This window comes from Orcinus orca, chromosome 2, assembly GCF_937001465.1.
Source record: "Orcinus orca chromosome 2, mOrcOrc1.1, whole genome shotgun sequence".
Taxonomy (NCBI): Eukaryota; Metazoa; Chordata; class Mammalia; order Artiodactyla; family Delphinidae; genus Orcinus; species Orcinus orca.
This window is the reverse complement of record NC_064560.1, coordinates 138,716,004-138,731,816: the sequence shown is the minus strand read 5'-3', so window position 1 is coordinate 138,731,816 and position 15,813 is coordinate 138,716,004. Positions and strand designations below refer to the sequence as shown.

At 34.5% G+C, this 15,813-nt stretch overlaps 1 protein-coding gene across 7 annotated transcripts in view; it reads left to right on the top strand.

Annotated features, from left to right (window-relative positions):
* RALGAPA1 (Ral GTPase activating protein catalytic subunit alpha 1) overlaps positions 1-15,813 on the top strand; it is a 222,333-nt gene that overhangs the window by 51,243 nt on the left and 155,277 nt on the right. For all 7 annotated transcript variants that reach the window (XM_033428377.2, XM_049705925.1, XM_012533079.3 and 4 more), the window contains exons 5-10: positions 4,110-4,153; positions 5,561-5,738; positions 7,996-8,111; positions 11,221-11,359; positions 12,379-12,587; positions 15,014-15,253. In XM_033428377.2, coding sequence (XP_033284268.1) covers positions 4,110-4,153; positions 5,561-5,738; positions 7,996-8,111; positions 11,221-11,359; positions 12,379-12,587; positions 15,014-15,253 — 926 coding nt within the window. The remainder of the gene's footprint in view (positions 1-4,109; positions 4,154-5,560; positions 5,739-7,995; positions 8,112-11,220; positions 11,360-12,378; positions 12,588-15,013; positions 15,254-15,813) is intronic.

Genomic DNA, 15,813 nt, shown 5'->3' with positions numbered 1-15,813 from the left:
TTATGAGGTATAATTTACTTAGATAAAAATCACTCATTTAAATAAATAATTTATTATTTTTTAGTAAATATTTAGAGTCACCACAGTCTAGTTTTAGAACATTGCCATTACCCTAAAATAGTTCTTTGAGCCCATTTACAGTCAGTTGCCTTTGCCACCACCAATCTGCTTTCTGTCTTCAATAAATTTGTCTTTTTTGGACATTTCATGTAAATGAAATCATACAATTTGTAGTCGTTTACATCTGGCCTCCTTCACTTAGCATATATTTTTTTCCCATATTATAGCATATATAAGCATTCCTTTGTATTGTCTAATATTCTGTTATATGGATATACCATATTTTGTTTATTTACTCACCAATTAATGGACATTTGCATTGTTTCTAGTTTATTATAACTTCTTTATTTTATTTGTTTTATTGTAGATTCCTTTTGATTTTCTACGTATAGGATCATGTCAACTGCAAATATAGTTTTACTTTAAAATTTTTAATCTGGTGCCTTTAATTTCTTATTTCTTTTTTGTTTATTGTTCCTCTAGTACACTAGTGAATAAAAGTGGTAAAAGTAGACATCCTTATATTATTCCTGATGTAAAGGAGAAAGCATTCAGTCTTTCACCATTATGTATGATGTTAGCTATTTTTTTTTTATTTTATTTTCACTTACTCTATATTTGAGGAAACTGAGGCTCAGGGAAGTTAAATGATTCCTCAGGATCACACATATGTCCTGGCAGAATCTAGATTCAATGCAGAATCCTATTTCACATATAAATAAGTATTTAAGTTCCATCCTGTGTAATTCTCAAACCCTTTGTTTTCTTCTTCAGTGCTTCCTGAAGATCATTCTTCCCTGGCGATGTTAGCTATTTTTATAGATACTGTTTATCAAGTTGAAGTTCTCTTCTATCCTGTTTTGATGAGGGTTTTTAATCATGCATGGGCATTGTATTTTGTCAGATGCTTTTTCTTCTATTGACATGATCATAGGCAGCGTTATTAGTGGTTTTGTCATTTATTCTATTAATATTGTGTATTTCACGAATTGCTTTTCAAATGTTAAACCAACTTTGCATCCCTGAGGTAAATCCCAATTGGTTACCATTTCTATATAGTCTTTTTATTATATTGCTAATTTTAGTTTGCTAATAATTTATTAAAGATTTTTACCTCTATGTTTATGAGGGATATTGAACACTGTATTGTTCTTCTGTGAGGTTTTTGTCTGGCTTTATTATCAAGATAATAATAGCCATGTACATAGATTGGGAAGTGTTCCCTCCTTTATTTTCTGAAAGAGTTTGTGAACAATTGATACTACATCGTTTTAAAATATTTGATAGAATTCACAAGTAAAGCCATTTAGAGTTGGGCTTTTCTTTATGTGGAGATTTGTAATTGCTACTTTATATTCCTTTTTTGAGTCAGTTTGGATAATTTTTATCTTTCTAGGAATTTGTCTATTTCATTAACACTGCCTAATTTGTTGGTGTAAAGTTGTTCAAGTTACTCTTTTATAATAATCCTTTTCATTCCTATAGGGTCAGTAGTGATGTCCCCTCTTTCATTTCTGAATTTGGTAATTTGTGTCTCTTTTATTTTATTGACTTGTCTAGCTAAGCATTTGTCATTAATGTTGGTCATTTCAAAGAACTAACTTTGGTATTGTTGATTTTCTCTAGTCTTTTTCTGCTTCCTATTTCATTGATTTCCATTCTAATCTTTTATATTTTAAAAAATCTTGCTTGCTTTGGGTTTAATTTGCTTGTCTATATGTATTTTTTTAAGGTGGAAGTCTAGAATATTAATACCTTTCTTCTTTTCTGATATAGGCATCCAAGGCAACAAACTTCCCTGTAAGCTTTGCTTTTAGCTTATCCCATAAGTTTTAGTATGTTGTGTTTTCATTTTTATTCAGTTGAAAATATTTTTTTGATGTCCCTTTTGATCTCTTTGATCCATAACTTATTTAAGAGTGTCTTTGTTTTTTAAATTTTCAAATATTTGATGGTATCACAGATTTCTTTCTGTTGTGATTTCTAACTTAATTCCTTTGTGGCCAGAAAATATGCTTTATATGATCATAATCTTTAAAAAATTTTTGAGACATTTCATGACCCAGAATATAGTCTCTCCTGGAGAATGTTCCAGTATGCTTGAGAATGTGTATTCCATAGTCCTTTTAAATATTAGATTAATTTATGACAATGAAGTGATTATTGAAGAACAAGAAAGAACTCGAAAAAATGGAATCTTATACATTATTCATGGATGATAGGCTTGATGGTATAAAGATAACAGTTCTCATCCAGAATTCCTGTAGTGACTTTTTATTGTAGCCCAACAAGTTTATCCTAAAATTTGTATGGAAAATCAAAGCCAAAGCAACTTGGAAGAATAACAAATGGGAGAGAGAAGATGGTGTTGTTGAATATTACTATAACCAATAACAAGATGTATTATAAAGTTATAATATAATTAAGACAGTATCATTGGTATGACAGAGATGGACAAGTAGACTAATGGAAAAGGACATTAAGGCCAGCCAAAGACCTAGGCTTATATATGGAAACTTGAAATATGATTGAGACAGCATTTCATTTCATTATAAAATCTGAAAAGGTACTACAGTTGGTTGGGGAGGGGAAATTCTGTTATTGCCACACACAAATAAATTTCTGATGGATTTCAGGACTTAAATGTGAAAAACAACACTTTAAAACTTTTTGATGAGACTCTTTGGTTTATCTTCATAACTTTAAAGTAGGGAAGTATTTCTTTAGACACAGTAAGTACACATAAAGAAAAACATTGGTGAATTGACTATATTGAAATTTAAAAATTTTGTACGTCAGACGATACTACCATCCCAGTCAAGAATACATTTCCAATTCATAGACCTAACATAGAATTAGTAGCCAATGTGTGTAAGGAACTCTTATATTAAACAAAACAAAACAAAATAACCCAGTTTAAAAATATACAAAGGATATGACGGGCAATTTGCAGAAACTTGAGCAGCCAAATGAAAAAATGTTCAGTGTCATTAGGAAACATCAAATGACATTACTGAGATATGTAACACTCAGACTGGCAAATATTAGAGCATCTGCCAGTGTTTTGTGTTGCCAACAATGTGTTATCACAATAATCTCATACGCTTCTGTATATGTAAATATATATATTATATATGTATTTCATACATATAAATATATGTTATATATATAATTCTGGTGTTACTAGAAAGAATAAAAATGCAAGATTAGAACAAATAGCTGTGGAGGAAATTTTGTTACTGGTATAAGTTTTAAACATAGAAACTAATTCCAAATATTTTATGGATTTATAAATAAGTATTAATAAGATAAAATATTTTTGGGAATAATTAATACCAAAATCTGGATAATGGTTTCCTCTGGGGAAGGAAGGAAGAAAATGACTCAGGATGGGTTCACAGGTGGCTTCAATGATGCTTGTAGTGTTACATGAAACATTATAGAAAATGTAAATAAGTGAAATTTTGAAATTATAGGAAACATGGGACTGTGTTTAGATTTGTTCAGACCAAATGGTGGACATCTGGATGTCTGTGAATGTTATTTCATTATTTTATTGTAGATTTGAAATATTGTATAATTCAAAAGAAAAAGGACTATTAAAGATCGTTTTCAGTATTTTGAAAAGGAAAATTAGTACAATGGAAATATTTGCTAAGAAATACTAGAGTTATAGATGTTCATGTGGTTAACTAAATGGAAATTTTTACAGTGGTTTTTATTTCTATTAGTGATGGAGAAATTATTTAATTATATTCTTAGTCTAAGTAAAAGATACACGTAGATTGTTGTCTTACATGCAATTTTGGGTTTAGGGTTTGTTTTGATAGGATAAATCATGTTTAATTGCAATAAACCATGTGTTAAAAAAGGTGACTTTTTATATGCCCTTCTGTCCCAAGATTATGGCCAGAGGGATGTTCAGGTCACCAAGAATAATTTGGAGGTTGCCAAAGACTTGTTTTTAAAGTGTTTTCAAGTCTGACCGAGAACTCTGACATTTAGAAACAAGTAAGATATGAATGTTTAAAATCATGTTTTCTTTTCAGGATTGATTTTAAAGAAACTACTACACACAGGAAACTCCTTGAAGGTATAATGTAATTATATTTCTTTTTAAAAACTGAGTAAAGCATTCAGTCAATTGCTATACTGCCTACATCAACTTTTTCCTAAATAATTTTGAATAATCTTCAGTTCCCTTAATCGAAGTGAATTCACTTAAAAAACAGCAACATAGTCAGTACGCATGAGGCTGACCAGGCTCTTGAAAAACTTTTGTAGTTTTACCACTGCATGGACTCATTCAGCAGAAATACAGTCACCTCTCCATATCCATGGGTCCCACGTCCATGCCATCCATGCCAGTTCCATGTAAGGGACTTCAGCGTCTGCTGATTTTGGTGTCCATGGTGGGGGAGGTCCTGGAAGCAACACCCCCCTAGATACCGAGGGATGACTGTACTTTGTTCTGTGGTCCCCAGAAGACAAAAATTATTTATCCATTCAACAAATTATTCTTCATTTTATCATAGCTATTGTTAGATGTAGAGGGAAGTGGGGCATCTATTAAAAAATGGTGTTGTTTCTTTTTTTTCCCCCCTTTTCATTATCTCATTGTGCTGTGGTAAGAAAAGCTACCCAGTCCAAAAGCATCTTGGTATAGGTTGGATAAAAGTCTCATATAGTAGGTACTTTTGGTGTCAAGGCTTGGGTATAGCAGTACATAAGGGATAAGCTTTCCTATATCTTTGTCCTGTTTCTAACTAAACTGTGAGGGTGGCAGCAGTTGAATAGCTTTGGCAGTGGCTGTTTGCAAAGCTACCAGTGAGGTTAGGTTACTGAAGAACCTTGTGTTTTACTGGGAGATTTGAAGTTTCTATCTTCTCCTCTTCTCTTCCTGGAAGAGCATTCCCTTGATTTAAATATGTATTTTCTGTGTATGGGGCATTGTTCTAGTTGCTTAAAAATACAGTAATAGGCCAGAATTCCTGCTTTGCCCTTTGGAAGCAAATTAAGTAAATGAGATAATTTCAGACTGATAATCTTTTTAAGGTCAAGAGCATTGAGTTAGCAGTGTATCAGGATCCCCATGACCATTCCTCCTTTTACCAAACTCACTATAGCCAGGAATAGTCATTGCCCTCTCTCCTTGCTTCTTAGATTAGAGTGGTGATGATGGGAAGGAGGGAAGTAAATAAGAAGGAAATGATTTTGACTTTTTACAAATGGAAATTATAGCATAAATAGATTACCTGATGGCTTTAAATAGTTAGAGACCAAGTTATTTTGTTCAAAATCCATATATTTAGATTTATAAATAATGAGGGTTCAGTAAATTGTCATGGTTATAATTCTCTATCTCCCTCCTTCCTTCCTTTTCTTCCTCTCCTTTGCAGAGTATCATTCGGTAATCATCTTCTAGAGAATTTTGGCCTGAAGGGAACAAAGTATTTCCATTTTAAATAAAAATACTGTTTTTCATTTTATTTCATTTTAGATTAGGCGGGAAGGTGTTCGCCTTTTCTTATTATGGTTGCAAGCTCTTCAGAATAACTGTAGCAAAGAACAGCTTTGGATGTTTTCATGTTTAATCCCTGGATTTTCAGCACCACAATCTGAATATGGACCTCGAACTTTAGATAATCTCATTAATCCTCCACTCAACCTTCAAGAAAGTAAGAGTCATAATATCTTTTCCATCATGAATTTAAAAATTTCTGTGTAGTTTGTAATAGATATTTTTAAATGTCTGTACCTTTTAAAACAAAATTATTTTATTTATTTATTTTTGGCTGCATTAGGTCTTCATTGCTGCACGTGGGCTTTCTCTAGTTGTGTCGAGCCGGGGCTACTCTTCCTTGCGGTGGCTTCTCTTTTTGGGGAGCACGGGCTCTACGCACGCAGGCTTCAGTAGTTGTGGCACGCAGACTCAGTAGTTGTGGCTCGTGGGCTCTAGAGCACAGGCTCAGTAGTTGTGGCACATGGGCTTAGTTGCTCCATGACATGTTGGATCTTCCCGGACCAGGGCTCAAACCCATGTCCCCTGCATTGGCAGGTGAATTCTTAACCACTGCGCCACCAGGGAAGTCCCTGTACATTTTTAACTGAATAATCCAAGGCCAGGTTTTTAAATGTAGGTTTTATAAAACCAAACTCACAGATACAGAGAAGGGATTGGTGGTTGCCAGAGGGGTGGGGGGTAGGAGTTGAGGATGGGCAAAATGGGTAAAGGGGATCAAGAGGTACAAACTTCTAGTCATAAAGTAAATAAGTCACAGGGATGTAATGTACAGCATGGGGACTGTAGTTGATAATATTTTGCAACTTTGAAAGTTGCTAAGAAAATAAATATTAGAAGTTCTTATCACAAGAAACATTTTTTTTTTGTAATTTTGTATGGTCACAGATTGGGGTGATCATTTTGCAGTGCATACAAATGTTGAATCATTATGTCATATGCCTGAAACTTGTATAATGTATGTAAATTATACTTCAGTAAAAAAGTAAATAAATAAAAATTTAAAAAATAACATGTAGGTTTTATCATCCAGGTATAATGAGACCAACAGATCAGGAGATGATTGCCATTAAAAAGATAGTTTGTTACTCATGTTCCCAGGAGGAGCGGGTGTGCCACACCAGGGAGGGTGGCCACACAGGGAAGCACCAGGGTTAGTCGGGCGTGGCGGGGGCTTGAGGGTAGGGGTGGGTATCATGGGCAAGAGCCCTTTTGTGGTTTCTGCAGGCGGGAATGTGTGAAGCAGGGTGAGCAAGTTGAAAACTGGCTAATTTGGATAATTTTAGCAGGCTCTGGGGCATAGGGGTTGTCTCTGGTTGTCTGGTACTTAGCCCTGGGGGTCATTAGGTTAGGGAACTAGTAAGTAACCCTGAGTGTGAGAGCCCTGCAGAGGAAGTGGTAGAGATACGGGCTCTGTGTTGTTTGCTTTGCATATGAAAGGCAAACTCTCTGGCCCATAGTTTTCTCTAGGAATTAGCTAGCTCTGGGAGGGGCTTTCTCACTAGGGCCTGCAAGACCCCTGATATCAAAGTATTAGAAACATGTTTAATACAGGCCATTTTACATTTATCTTTAATTTTGAATTTTCATGTATCAGCTTGTATCCTTGAGTTGATTTGGATGTACATTGACATACAAGTATGTTTTACTTTGTGCAAAGAGGACTAAAAAAAAATCCATCTCTTTGGGCTTAATTACTTGGCTGCTGTTTACTGGGAAATAGGTTTAGGGACCTGCCTATGCTAAACCAGGTACTGATTGTGTTGCCTGGGAAATATTTAAGAAAATTTAGCTAGTTGTGGGTTGATTTTCTTGAATTTGCTTTTGTTATAATCAGTGTTTTTGAATATGTGAAAAGTCTAAAAATGTGAAAGTTTCTTATTTTACAAGTGGGCTTTCATAATCAAGAAACTAAGATGCTAACTTCTCTTTCTTTCTGAGAGGGAATTAGTATTTCATCCTTTGAATAAAGGGGCTACCTTAAAGAGTAAGCATGGTCATTACCTAGAGTAATCAGGTTGTTCTTTAATTGATGAATAGGCACATTATTATTAATGTTTCTCATCATATTTATGGAATTTTATAGTGGACACTCTTAATCTGAATTTTAAAATATCACGAGCAATTCTTTTTCAGGTGAGACATTATTCACTCTTAATCCCTCAACATCTGTCCATCTCTGTGTCACATTTCCTCGATCAAGGGTTCATGAAACAGTTGATTATTAAAGTTTATGGTTTTTGTGCTGGGCTATCAGGATGACCTCAGATTTATTTCAAATTTCAATCATCAGAATGTTTTCAAGCAGTATTCTTTGCTTATCTGTTTTGTAGTTAAATTTTATTTGGGCCATATTATCATATTGTTAAATTTGTTTTGTAATTATACTAAACTTTTCTTTTGTCTTCGGATAGCTCAAGTCACTATAGAAGAAATCACTCCGCTTGTCCCCCCACAATCAGGAGATAAAGGACAAGAAGATCTAACAAGCTATTTTCTTGAAGCACTTTTAAAATATATAGTAATTCAGGTATGTGTCATCTTCTTTTATATCACCCTCCTTACTATCCTGTGGGTAATTCATTTTTCCCCCTCTTACCATTATTCTGTCACAGTAGATATTTGCTTATTTTCCTGAAGGAGAAGTAACAAATTTTTACTTTTTTTTTTGAAGTAAATAAATTTATTTATTTTTGGCTGTGTTGGGTCTTTGTTGCTGTGCACGGGCTTTCTCTGGTTGTGGCGAGCGGGGGCTACTCTGTTGCGGTGCGTGGGCTTCTTATTGTAGTGGCTTCTCTTGTTGTGGAGCATGGGCTCTAGGCGCGTGGGCTCAGTAGCTTTGGCACGCAGACTTAGTTGCTGTGCGACATGTCCCAAACCCATGTCCCCTCCATTGGCAGGCAGATTCTTAACCACTGCGCCACCAGGGAAGTCACAGATTTTTACTTTTGAAAATAGATGTTAGTATACCCTTCCTGAAATAAAAATCACTGGAGAGATTATGGACCTCTTAGAAAGGGAGCTGAAGAGAGAAATTTTTATAGTAGACTCTTTATGTGTATATACCTTCTTATGTGAGCCAGTTGGATTTACTTTCTAATCTTTTCATTTATAATCAGCAGCTATGGTACTTCAAATGAAAAACTGTTTGATTTAGGGATCAATCTGCCTAGAGGCATCAACTGGGGAGGTGGACTAAGGGTGAGGTAGGGGATGGGGGAATGTAATTTACATTTAATCCTACTTGTACTTTTAAAATTTATAGGTGCATGTAGTTTTTTTTTAAGACTTATTTATTTATTTATTATTTGTTTATTTATTTATTGGCTGCATTGGGTCTTAGTTGTGGCACAAGGGATCTTCGTTGAGGCATGCGGGATGTTTGGTTGCGGTGCACGGGCTTCTCTCTAGTTGTGGCGTGAGGGTTTTTTTCCTCTCCCTAGTTGTGGTGCGCAGGCTCCAGGGCGTGTGGGCTCTGTAGTTTGCAGCTCGTGGGCTCTCTAGTTGAGGCGTGCAAGTCAGTAATTGTGGCATGCAGGCTTATATGCCCTGCAGCATGTGGGATCTTATTTCCCTGACCAGATTTCGAACCCATGTCCCCTGCATTGTAAGGCAGATTCTTTACCACTGGACCACCAGGGAAGTCCTTAGGTGCACGTATTTTGTAAGGTAACCTATTCATCTCTATATATGAAATGTGAATATCATTATTGATGAAAACACTTTTAGCATATACACATTTCTTGTAACTGTTCCAAACACAAAAGTTCCTTGTGCCTCAGAAACAAACATTATGAAGTTAATTTGGATCCTGAACGAGATTGCTAGGGTTTGAATACTGACTCTACATCTTACTGATAATGTGACTTTTGGCAAATTACTTAACCTCTCTGTGCTTAAGGTAGAGATAAAAAATAATACCTATCCCATTTTGGTGTTTGGGGCTTAAGTAATTAGTGTATAGTACTTAGAATAAATAAGTGCATGGCATATAGTAAGTATTCAGTGGTGGGTAGTTGTTGTTACTGTGATTATTACCAGTTTTTCTTTAAAAAAAAAACTTTTGTACTTCATGTGGATTTTTAAACTTGTTTTACTGGTTTATTGAGATACATTTGACATACAATAAACTGTAATGTTTGAAAAGTACAATTTGATAAATTTTATTACATGTATACAACCATGAAACCATCACTACAATCAAGGTAATGAACATATCTGTCACCCCTAAAAGTTCTCAGATCCCTTTGTAATCCACCCTTCTCTACCTGCCCCATCATCCCATCCCCAGGCAATTTCAGTCTGATTGCTTTCACTATCATTTGCATTTTCTGATAAATGGAATTGTATGGTACCTCCATTTTTTTTTTTTTTTGGTTTGGCTTCTCTTTTTTTTCAGCATAATTATTTTAAAAATCATATTATTGTATGTATCAATAGTTTGGTGCCTTTTATTGCTGAGTAGCTTTTCATTGTATGGATGTACTATGATGTGTTATCCAGTCACCTGTTGATGGTAATGTGAGTTGTTTCCAGTTTTTGGCTATTACAAATAAAACTGGTATGAATATTGGTAAACAAGTCTTTGTGTCAATATAAACTTTCTTTTCCCTTGGGTAAATACCTAGTAGTGGAATGGCTGGGTTGTTCGGTAGGCATATTTTGACTTTTTAAGACGCTGCCAAATAGTTTTCCAAATGGTTGTAGCTTTTTGTATTCCACCAGCAATGTATGAGACTTAAAGTTGCTTCATATCCTCACCAACAGTTGATATGGTCAGTCTGTAATTTTAGCCATTCTAGAGTTAGTGTGTAGTAGTAGCTCACTGTGGTACACTCTGGGCCTTTACTATCCCCCTACTTACATACCTTCCTCACCATACTGGAATGTTCACACCCTGTATTTTACGACTGTGTCCCCTCTTGTTTACTCCCCTCTACACTTAGGGTACTGTCCTCACCCCTCTCAGGCTCTGAGTCCCCACTGGGCTACTGCCTCTGTTATACCCCCTTCATGGATGCCTCCTGTGGTCAGGCTCTGATCACCTGCACTTGACTGCCACTATTTCATACCTTCTCTTCCTTCCTCTCACATATGCCTATTTTGTATGACTTTTAGGCTGAATTATTCAGGAAGTGGGAAAGAGGAAAGAACATTAGCAGCTTTGTCAGTAGTAGAGCCGAGTTTTAAGTCAACTTTGACAGTTTTCCAGAGCACATTTTAACTTACAAGATTTTTGAAAGATAACATGTATCCTTGACCTTTGAACAATATAGGTCCACTTATACACAGATTTTTTTTCAATGAATATGATCTACAGTACTACACAATCCACTGTTGGTTGAATCTGCAGATATGGAGGGCCGACTGTAAAGTTACACGTGGATTTTCAAGTGCACGCACAGGGTCAGCACCCCAACCCCTGAGTTATTCAGGGGTCAACTGTATAATGCATTTGCATGGCACTAGACCACTTTTTGTATGTACATATATATATGTACATACACATATATATTTAGCTATATATCTTTGCAGTGTAACAGTTTAATTTATTGCTTAAGTAACCTTTTACAAGCTTGTTTATAACAGCTCATAATTTCTTTCTCTTGGAATGATTCTAATTGTTTGTTTAATTTTAGGTAAAAAGTTTAGAATGGAAGAACAAAGAAAACCAAGAAAGAGGATTTTCATTTTTATTTTCACATTTTAAGAAATATTACTTGCCTTATATTTTTCCAAACATCTGTAAGGAGAATAGTTTATATCATCCTGTACTTGGTAGGTAGTCTTTGGAATTTTCTAAAGTATTACACATAAGAGTAAAACATTCCTCAGTGTAAAGTTAGCATTTGTTACCTGCAGAAAACTGATAACATTTAATTTATATTGATTAATTGGAGATATTATACCGTGATTCATACTGAAAGTGCAGTTTTATTAGTAGAAAGTTTTCATTGAAAGTGAAGAGATTTTTAAAAAACCTAGTTTCTGGATATCACCTACTGGAGAAGTTAGCCTACCAGAAATATTTATGATTATAAATTAAACTTAATTCTAATGTTTGGTATGATCTTTTAACCATGTTATAAATATTTTCAAAGGTCCCTCTGGGTTCAATTTCTATGGCTTTTGCAAATTCTGTGTGAATAATTACATTGTCGTATAGTCTGATCATATCTCGTCCAGTATTTAGTGACTGTGCCAAAGTGCCTGTTGGAATCTTGAAGCTATAGCCTCAAGGACAGCCCTGGGTTAGAAGTAGACCTCTGCCATGTATGGAAGGCATTGACAGCCTGTATGTGGAAGTGTCCTTTTTGCACAAAGATGTTTCTGTTTTAAGCTCTGCCAAGATTAGGCAGCTAACAAGCTTAGGCAAAGCCATTAGGGCTAGTAGAAATGATTTAAATTAGAGTAGCAAACCTTTACCATTGGGAACAATATTTGCTTTAAAAATAATTTTGCTGTAAAAATTCTCATACTTTGTATGATGTCAAAATATGTGTTTCAGACTTAGGTTAATTGAAGTAAGGTCTCATTAATTTTAAATGGCTCTGGAAGTTTCTTTGTACTTTTAATGATTTTTTAGTGATATTTTGCAAAAAGACATGTTTCCATATATCAGCTGTATATGGTTGTCTTCTAGATCCCATGCTAATATCTAGCAAATTATTTTAAAATGTACAAATTCTGTTTCTTAAACCAGAATATTTTCACAGTGTTTTCTCAAATATTTAAAAACATAGATTTATCTAAGCATAATTCCTTTCTTATTTTGGTTTTTGTTTTATTTTGCATAGATATCCCACAGATGAGACCAAAGCCACATTATGTCATGATAAAGAAGGATGCTGAAACCAATGAAGCAATCTATTGTACAAAGGAGCCTTTCATTAAGGCTCGTGTTATTGTCATTCGTTGGCTGGTTTCATTCTGGCTGGAGCCAAAGCCACATACAGGACCTCATATTCCTGGGATGGAAGGTGAAGTCTTGCCAAAGAATATTCAGGTAATACACACATAGAGTAAGCTTTTTTTTTATATATAAATTTATTTATTTAATTTATTTATTTTTGTCTGTGTTGGGTCTTTATTGCTGTGCGTGGGCTTTCTGTAGTTGCGGTGAGCGGGGGGCTATTCTTTGTTGCGGTGTGTGGGCTTCTCGTTGCAGTGGCTTCTCTTGTTGCGGAGCACAGGCTCCAGGCGTGAGGGCTTCAGTAGTTGCAGCACGCAGGCTCAGTAGTTGTAGTTTACGGGCTCTAGAGAACAGGCTCAGTAGTTGTGGCGCGTGGGCTTAGTTGCTCCTCAGCTTGTGGGATCTTCCCGGACCAGAGATTGAACCCATGTCCCCTGCACTGGCAGGCGGATTCTTAACCACTGTGCCACCAGGGAAGCCCTAGAGTAAGCTTCTTAAAGTTAAACATGGCTTTAGGGATTTGTCTGCTGATTTCAGTTGCCTTAGTTGTAGAACACATTTAAAACAAATAATAATGATATTTTCTTTGTATAAATGTATTTTATAAATCCGAATTTTAACAATTATTATAGAACCAATAGTTTTCTTAATAAAAAAATAAAACCTGTAAGGTATAGAACATAATTTCAGTCACATACAAGAGTCAGCTTATTTCTATATTTTGTTAATTGTAGAGTACTAAAAACATCCTGAATTGTACAAATAAAAATATTCTGAATTATGCAAATTCTTGAAGTTGGAAACAATTTGCAATCAAATGACTTTCATAGTTCATTTTAGATTTCTAGGTATTCGCAGAGTGCTGTTTTAAAGTCCTGTCTCCATCTCATGTCATCTCTTTTCACGAAGAACACTGACTCTAGAAATGCAATGTAAAGTTACACAGCTGTACGATGGAAGGACTAATATTTAAAATTCTGTTATTTTTAATTAACCCATTTCCCCTTTTTTCACACTTCTTTTTCACTTTCCTCTCCTCTCTCAATGTGTGTTTTTTCCTGAAATTGTCTATATTGCAGAGTTTTAAAAATTATTTTTGTTTTCCTTTTCTTGGATTTCCTCATTTAGTTTTAAAAATATTTTATGTGTGTGCTTTTTATACAACTTCTTAAATCCTTTAAAAATTAAGTGGAGGTATAAAGTGTGTTCATTAGTGTTCAGAAAATTTGACTTATATTCCCCCTAGCCTTTTATTTATCTGTAGCAGATTATGTGATGTGTTTTCCTCAAAATGTTGTTCTAGGTTCTCTACAAAGAATTTTTAAATGTAGAAACTCTCAAGCAGAACTATTTTATCTGATCCCAGAGCTCAGTAAACTAAAAATTAGACATTTTTTTAAATTGGGAAGCATATTTGAGATCATTTACATACTTACTTTAACTCTTTTATTTTATAGGTGACAAAACTGCGACCAAATATTGAATAATGTACCAGAAAGTAATTTATCATACCACAGAATAGTGCTACTCCTATCATATCATGGTAGTAATTTCTTTATTACTGCCTTAAGCCTTTAACTTTTTCTCTAGGCTTAGCCATCATCTTCAGTCATGGTGAAAATTGTTAAGTTATTAGAATGTAGAGTTTTCTAATATGTATTTTATTTTAGCTTAATTTCTACTTTTTCTGTCATAATTTTTCTTCTATTTTTTAAAAATAAATTTATTTATTTATTTATTTATGGCTGTGTTGGGTCTTCATTGCTGTTCACAGGCTTTCTGTAGTTGTAGAGAGCAGGGGCTACTCTTTATTGCAGTGCGTGGGCTTCTCATTGCAGTGGCTTCTCTTTTCGTGGAGCACGAGCTCTAGGCATGCAGCTTCAGTAGTTGTGGCATGTAGGCTCAGTAATTGTGGTGCGTGGGCTCTAGGGCACAGGCTCAGTAGTTGTGGCACATGGGCTTAGTTGCTCCGTGGCATGTGGGATCTTCCTGGACCAGGGACCAAACCCGTGTCCCCTGCATTGGCAGGGCAGATTCTTAACCACTGTGCCACCAGGGAAGTCCTCCTTTGTTCTTTTTAATTTTTTTCCCACCAGGGAAGTCCTCCTTTGTATAATTTTTGTCTAAGGTAAAATAGAGATGAATTTACACATTAAAACTTACTGAATAAATATTCCAGAATTAAGGTATTTATTTATTATTGAAGAGCTGAGCTGACTCCATTTGGCATTATTCTTTTACCCAGTTTAATTAGTAACTTGTTTGTTCTGCAAACATACTGAAAAATAAACTTAATTGCATAGATGATTAGTGAGTATCACTATATCACTTAGATACTAAGTTATTTCATTGCCATTTAACTATTTAGAACAGATTCTAAATGAAACTCTATGCATATATTTTAAACAGTGCTGTAAGTTACTTATGGAATGCTTTGGATTTTGTCAGTATTTGCTATTTGAAGACAGAATATTGATTTAAATGGTTATGATATTCTCCCCTTTTTGTTTTTATTTTAGAGAGCAGCTGCTAGTTTGGTATCCAGAGAAGAAAACAAAAATGATAATGCCGATAAAGCAGATAGAACTACAGAACCCGAGCAGTCTCATTCCAACACAAGCACTCTCACAGAGCGAGAACCTAGCTCTTCTAGTCTCTGTAGTATTGATGAAGAACATCTCACAGACATTGAAATAGTTCGCAGAGTTTTTTCTTCTAAAAGAAGTAATGTAAACTTTGTCACAGAGATATTTCGTCAGGTAAAATACATCTCAGTATTTTTAATTTGTAATATAGACTTTTGCTTTTAATATTGAATATACTGACTTAAAGTTATTTAAAATTTATTCTTCATGGAAATGTTTTTTAAAGTTCATATTTAGTTTTTTGGTTTATTACATCTAATTCTTTAATATTTTCAGTTATTTATATTTTTAGTTTATGGTAACTTTAGTTTAATAATTATCCCCTCCCCTCCAATATTCCTTCTGTTATCAGAATAATTTTCTTAGTGACTCATTTTGTGGTTTGAAACTTTTATTCCTACCATTTGATTAATAAATTATAGAAAAATTATGTTATCTTTCACTCTAAAATCAATAAAAAGTGGTTTATGAATATAAGAAGCGATGTTTTCATTGTCTTTATCCTCCCCTTGGAGGCTCAGTTTTTGTCCTTTAAGGCATTCTGAAATTAAATTTGCTTAAGGCAGATATTATTTGGGGAATAAAATAAAGAAATAGAGGGAAGGAAAACGAATAAAAGCTATTTCACATAAAGATAGCTAGAAATTCCTAAGTGCACATTCTCAATTACATAG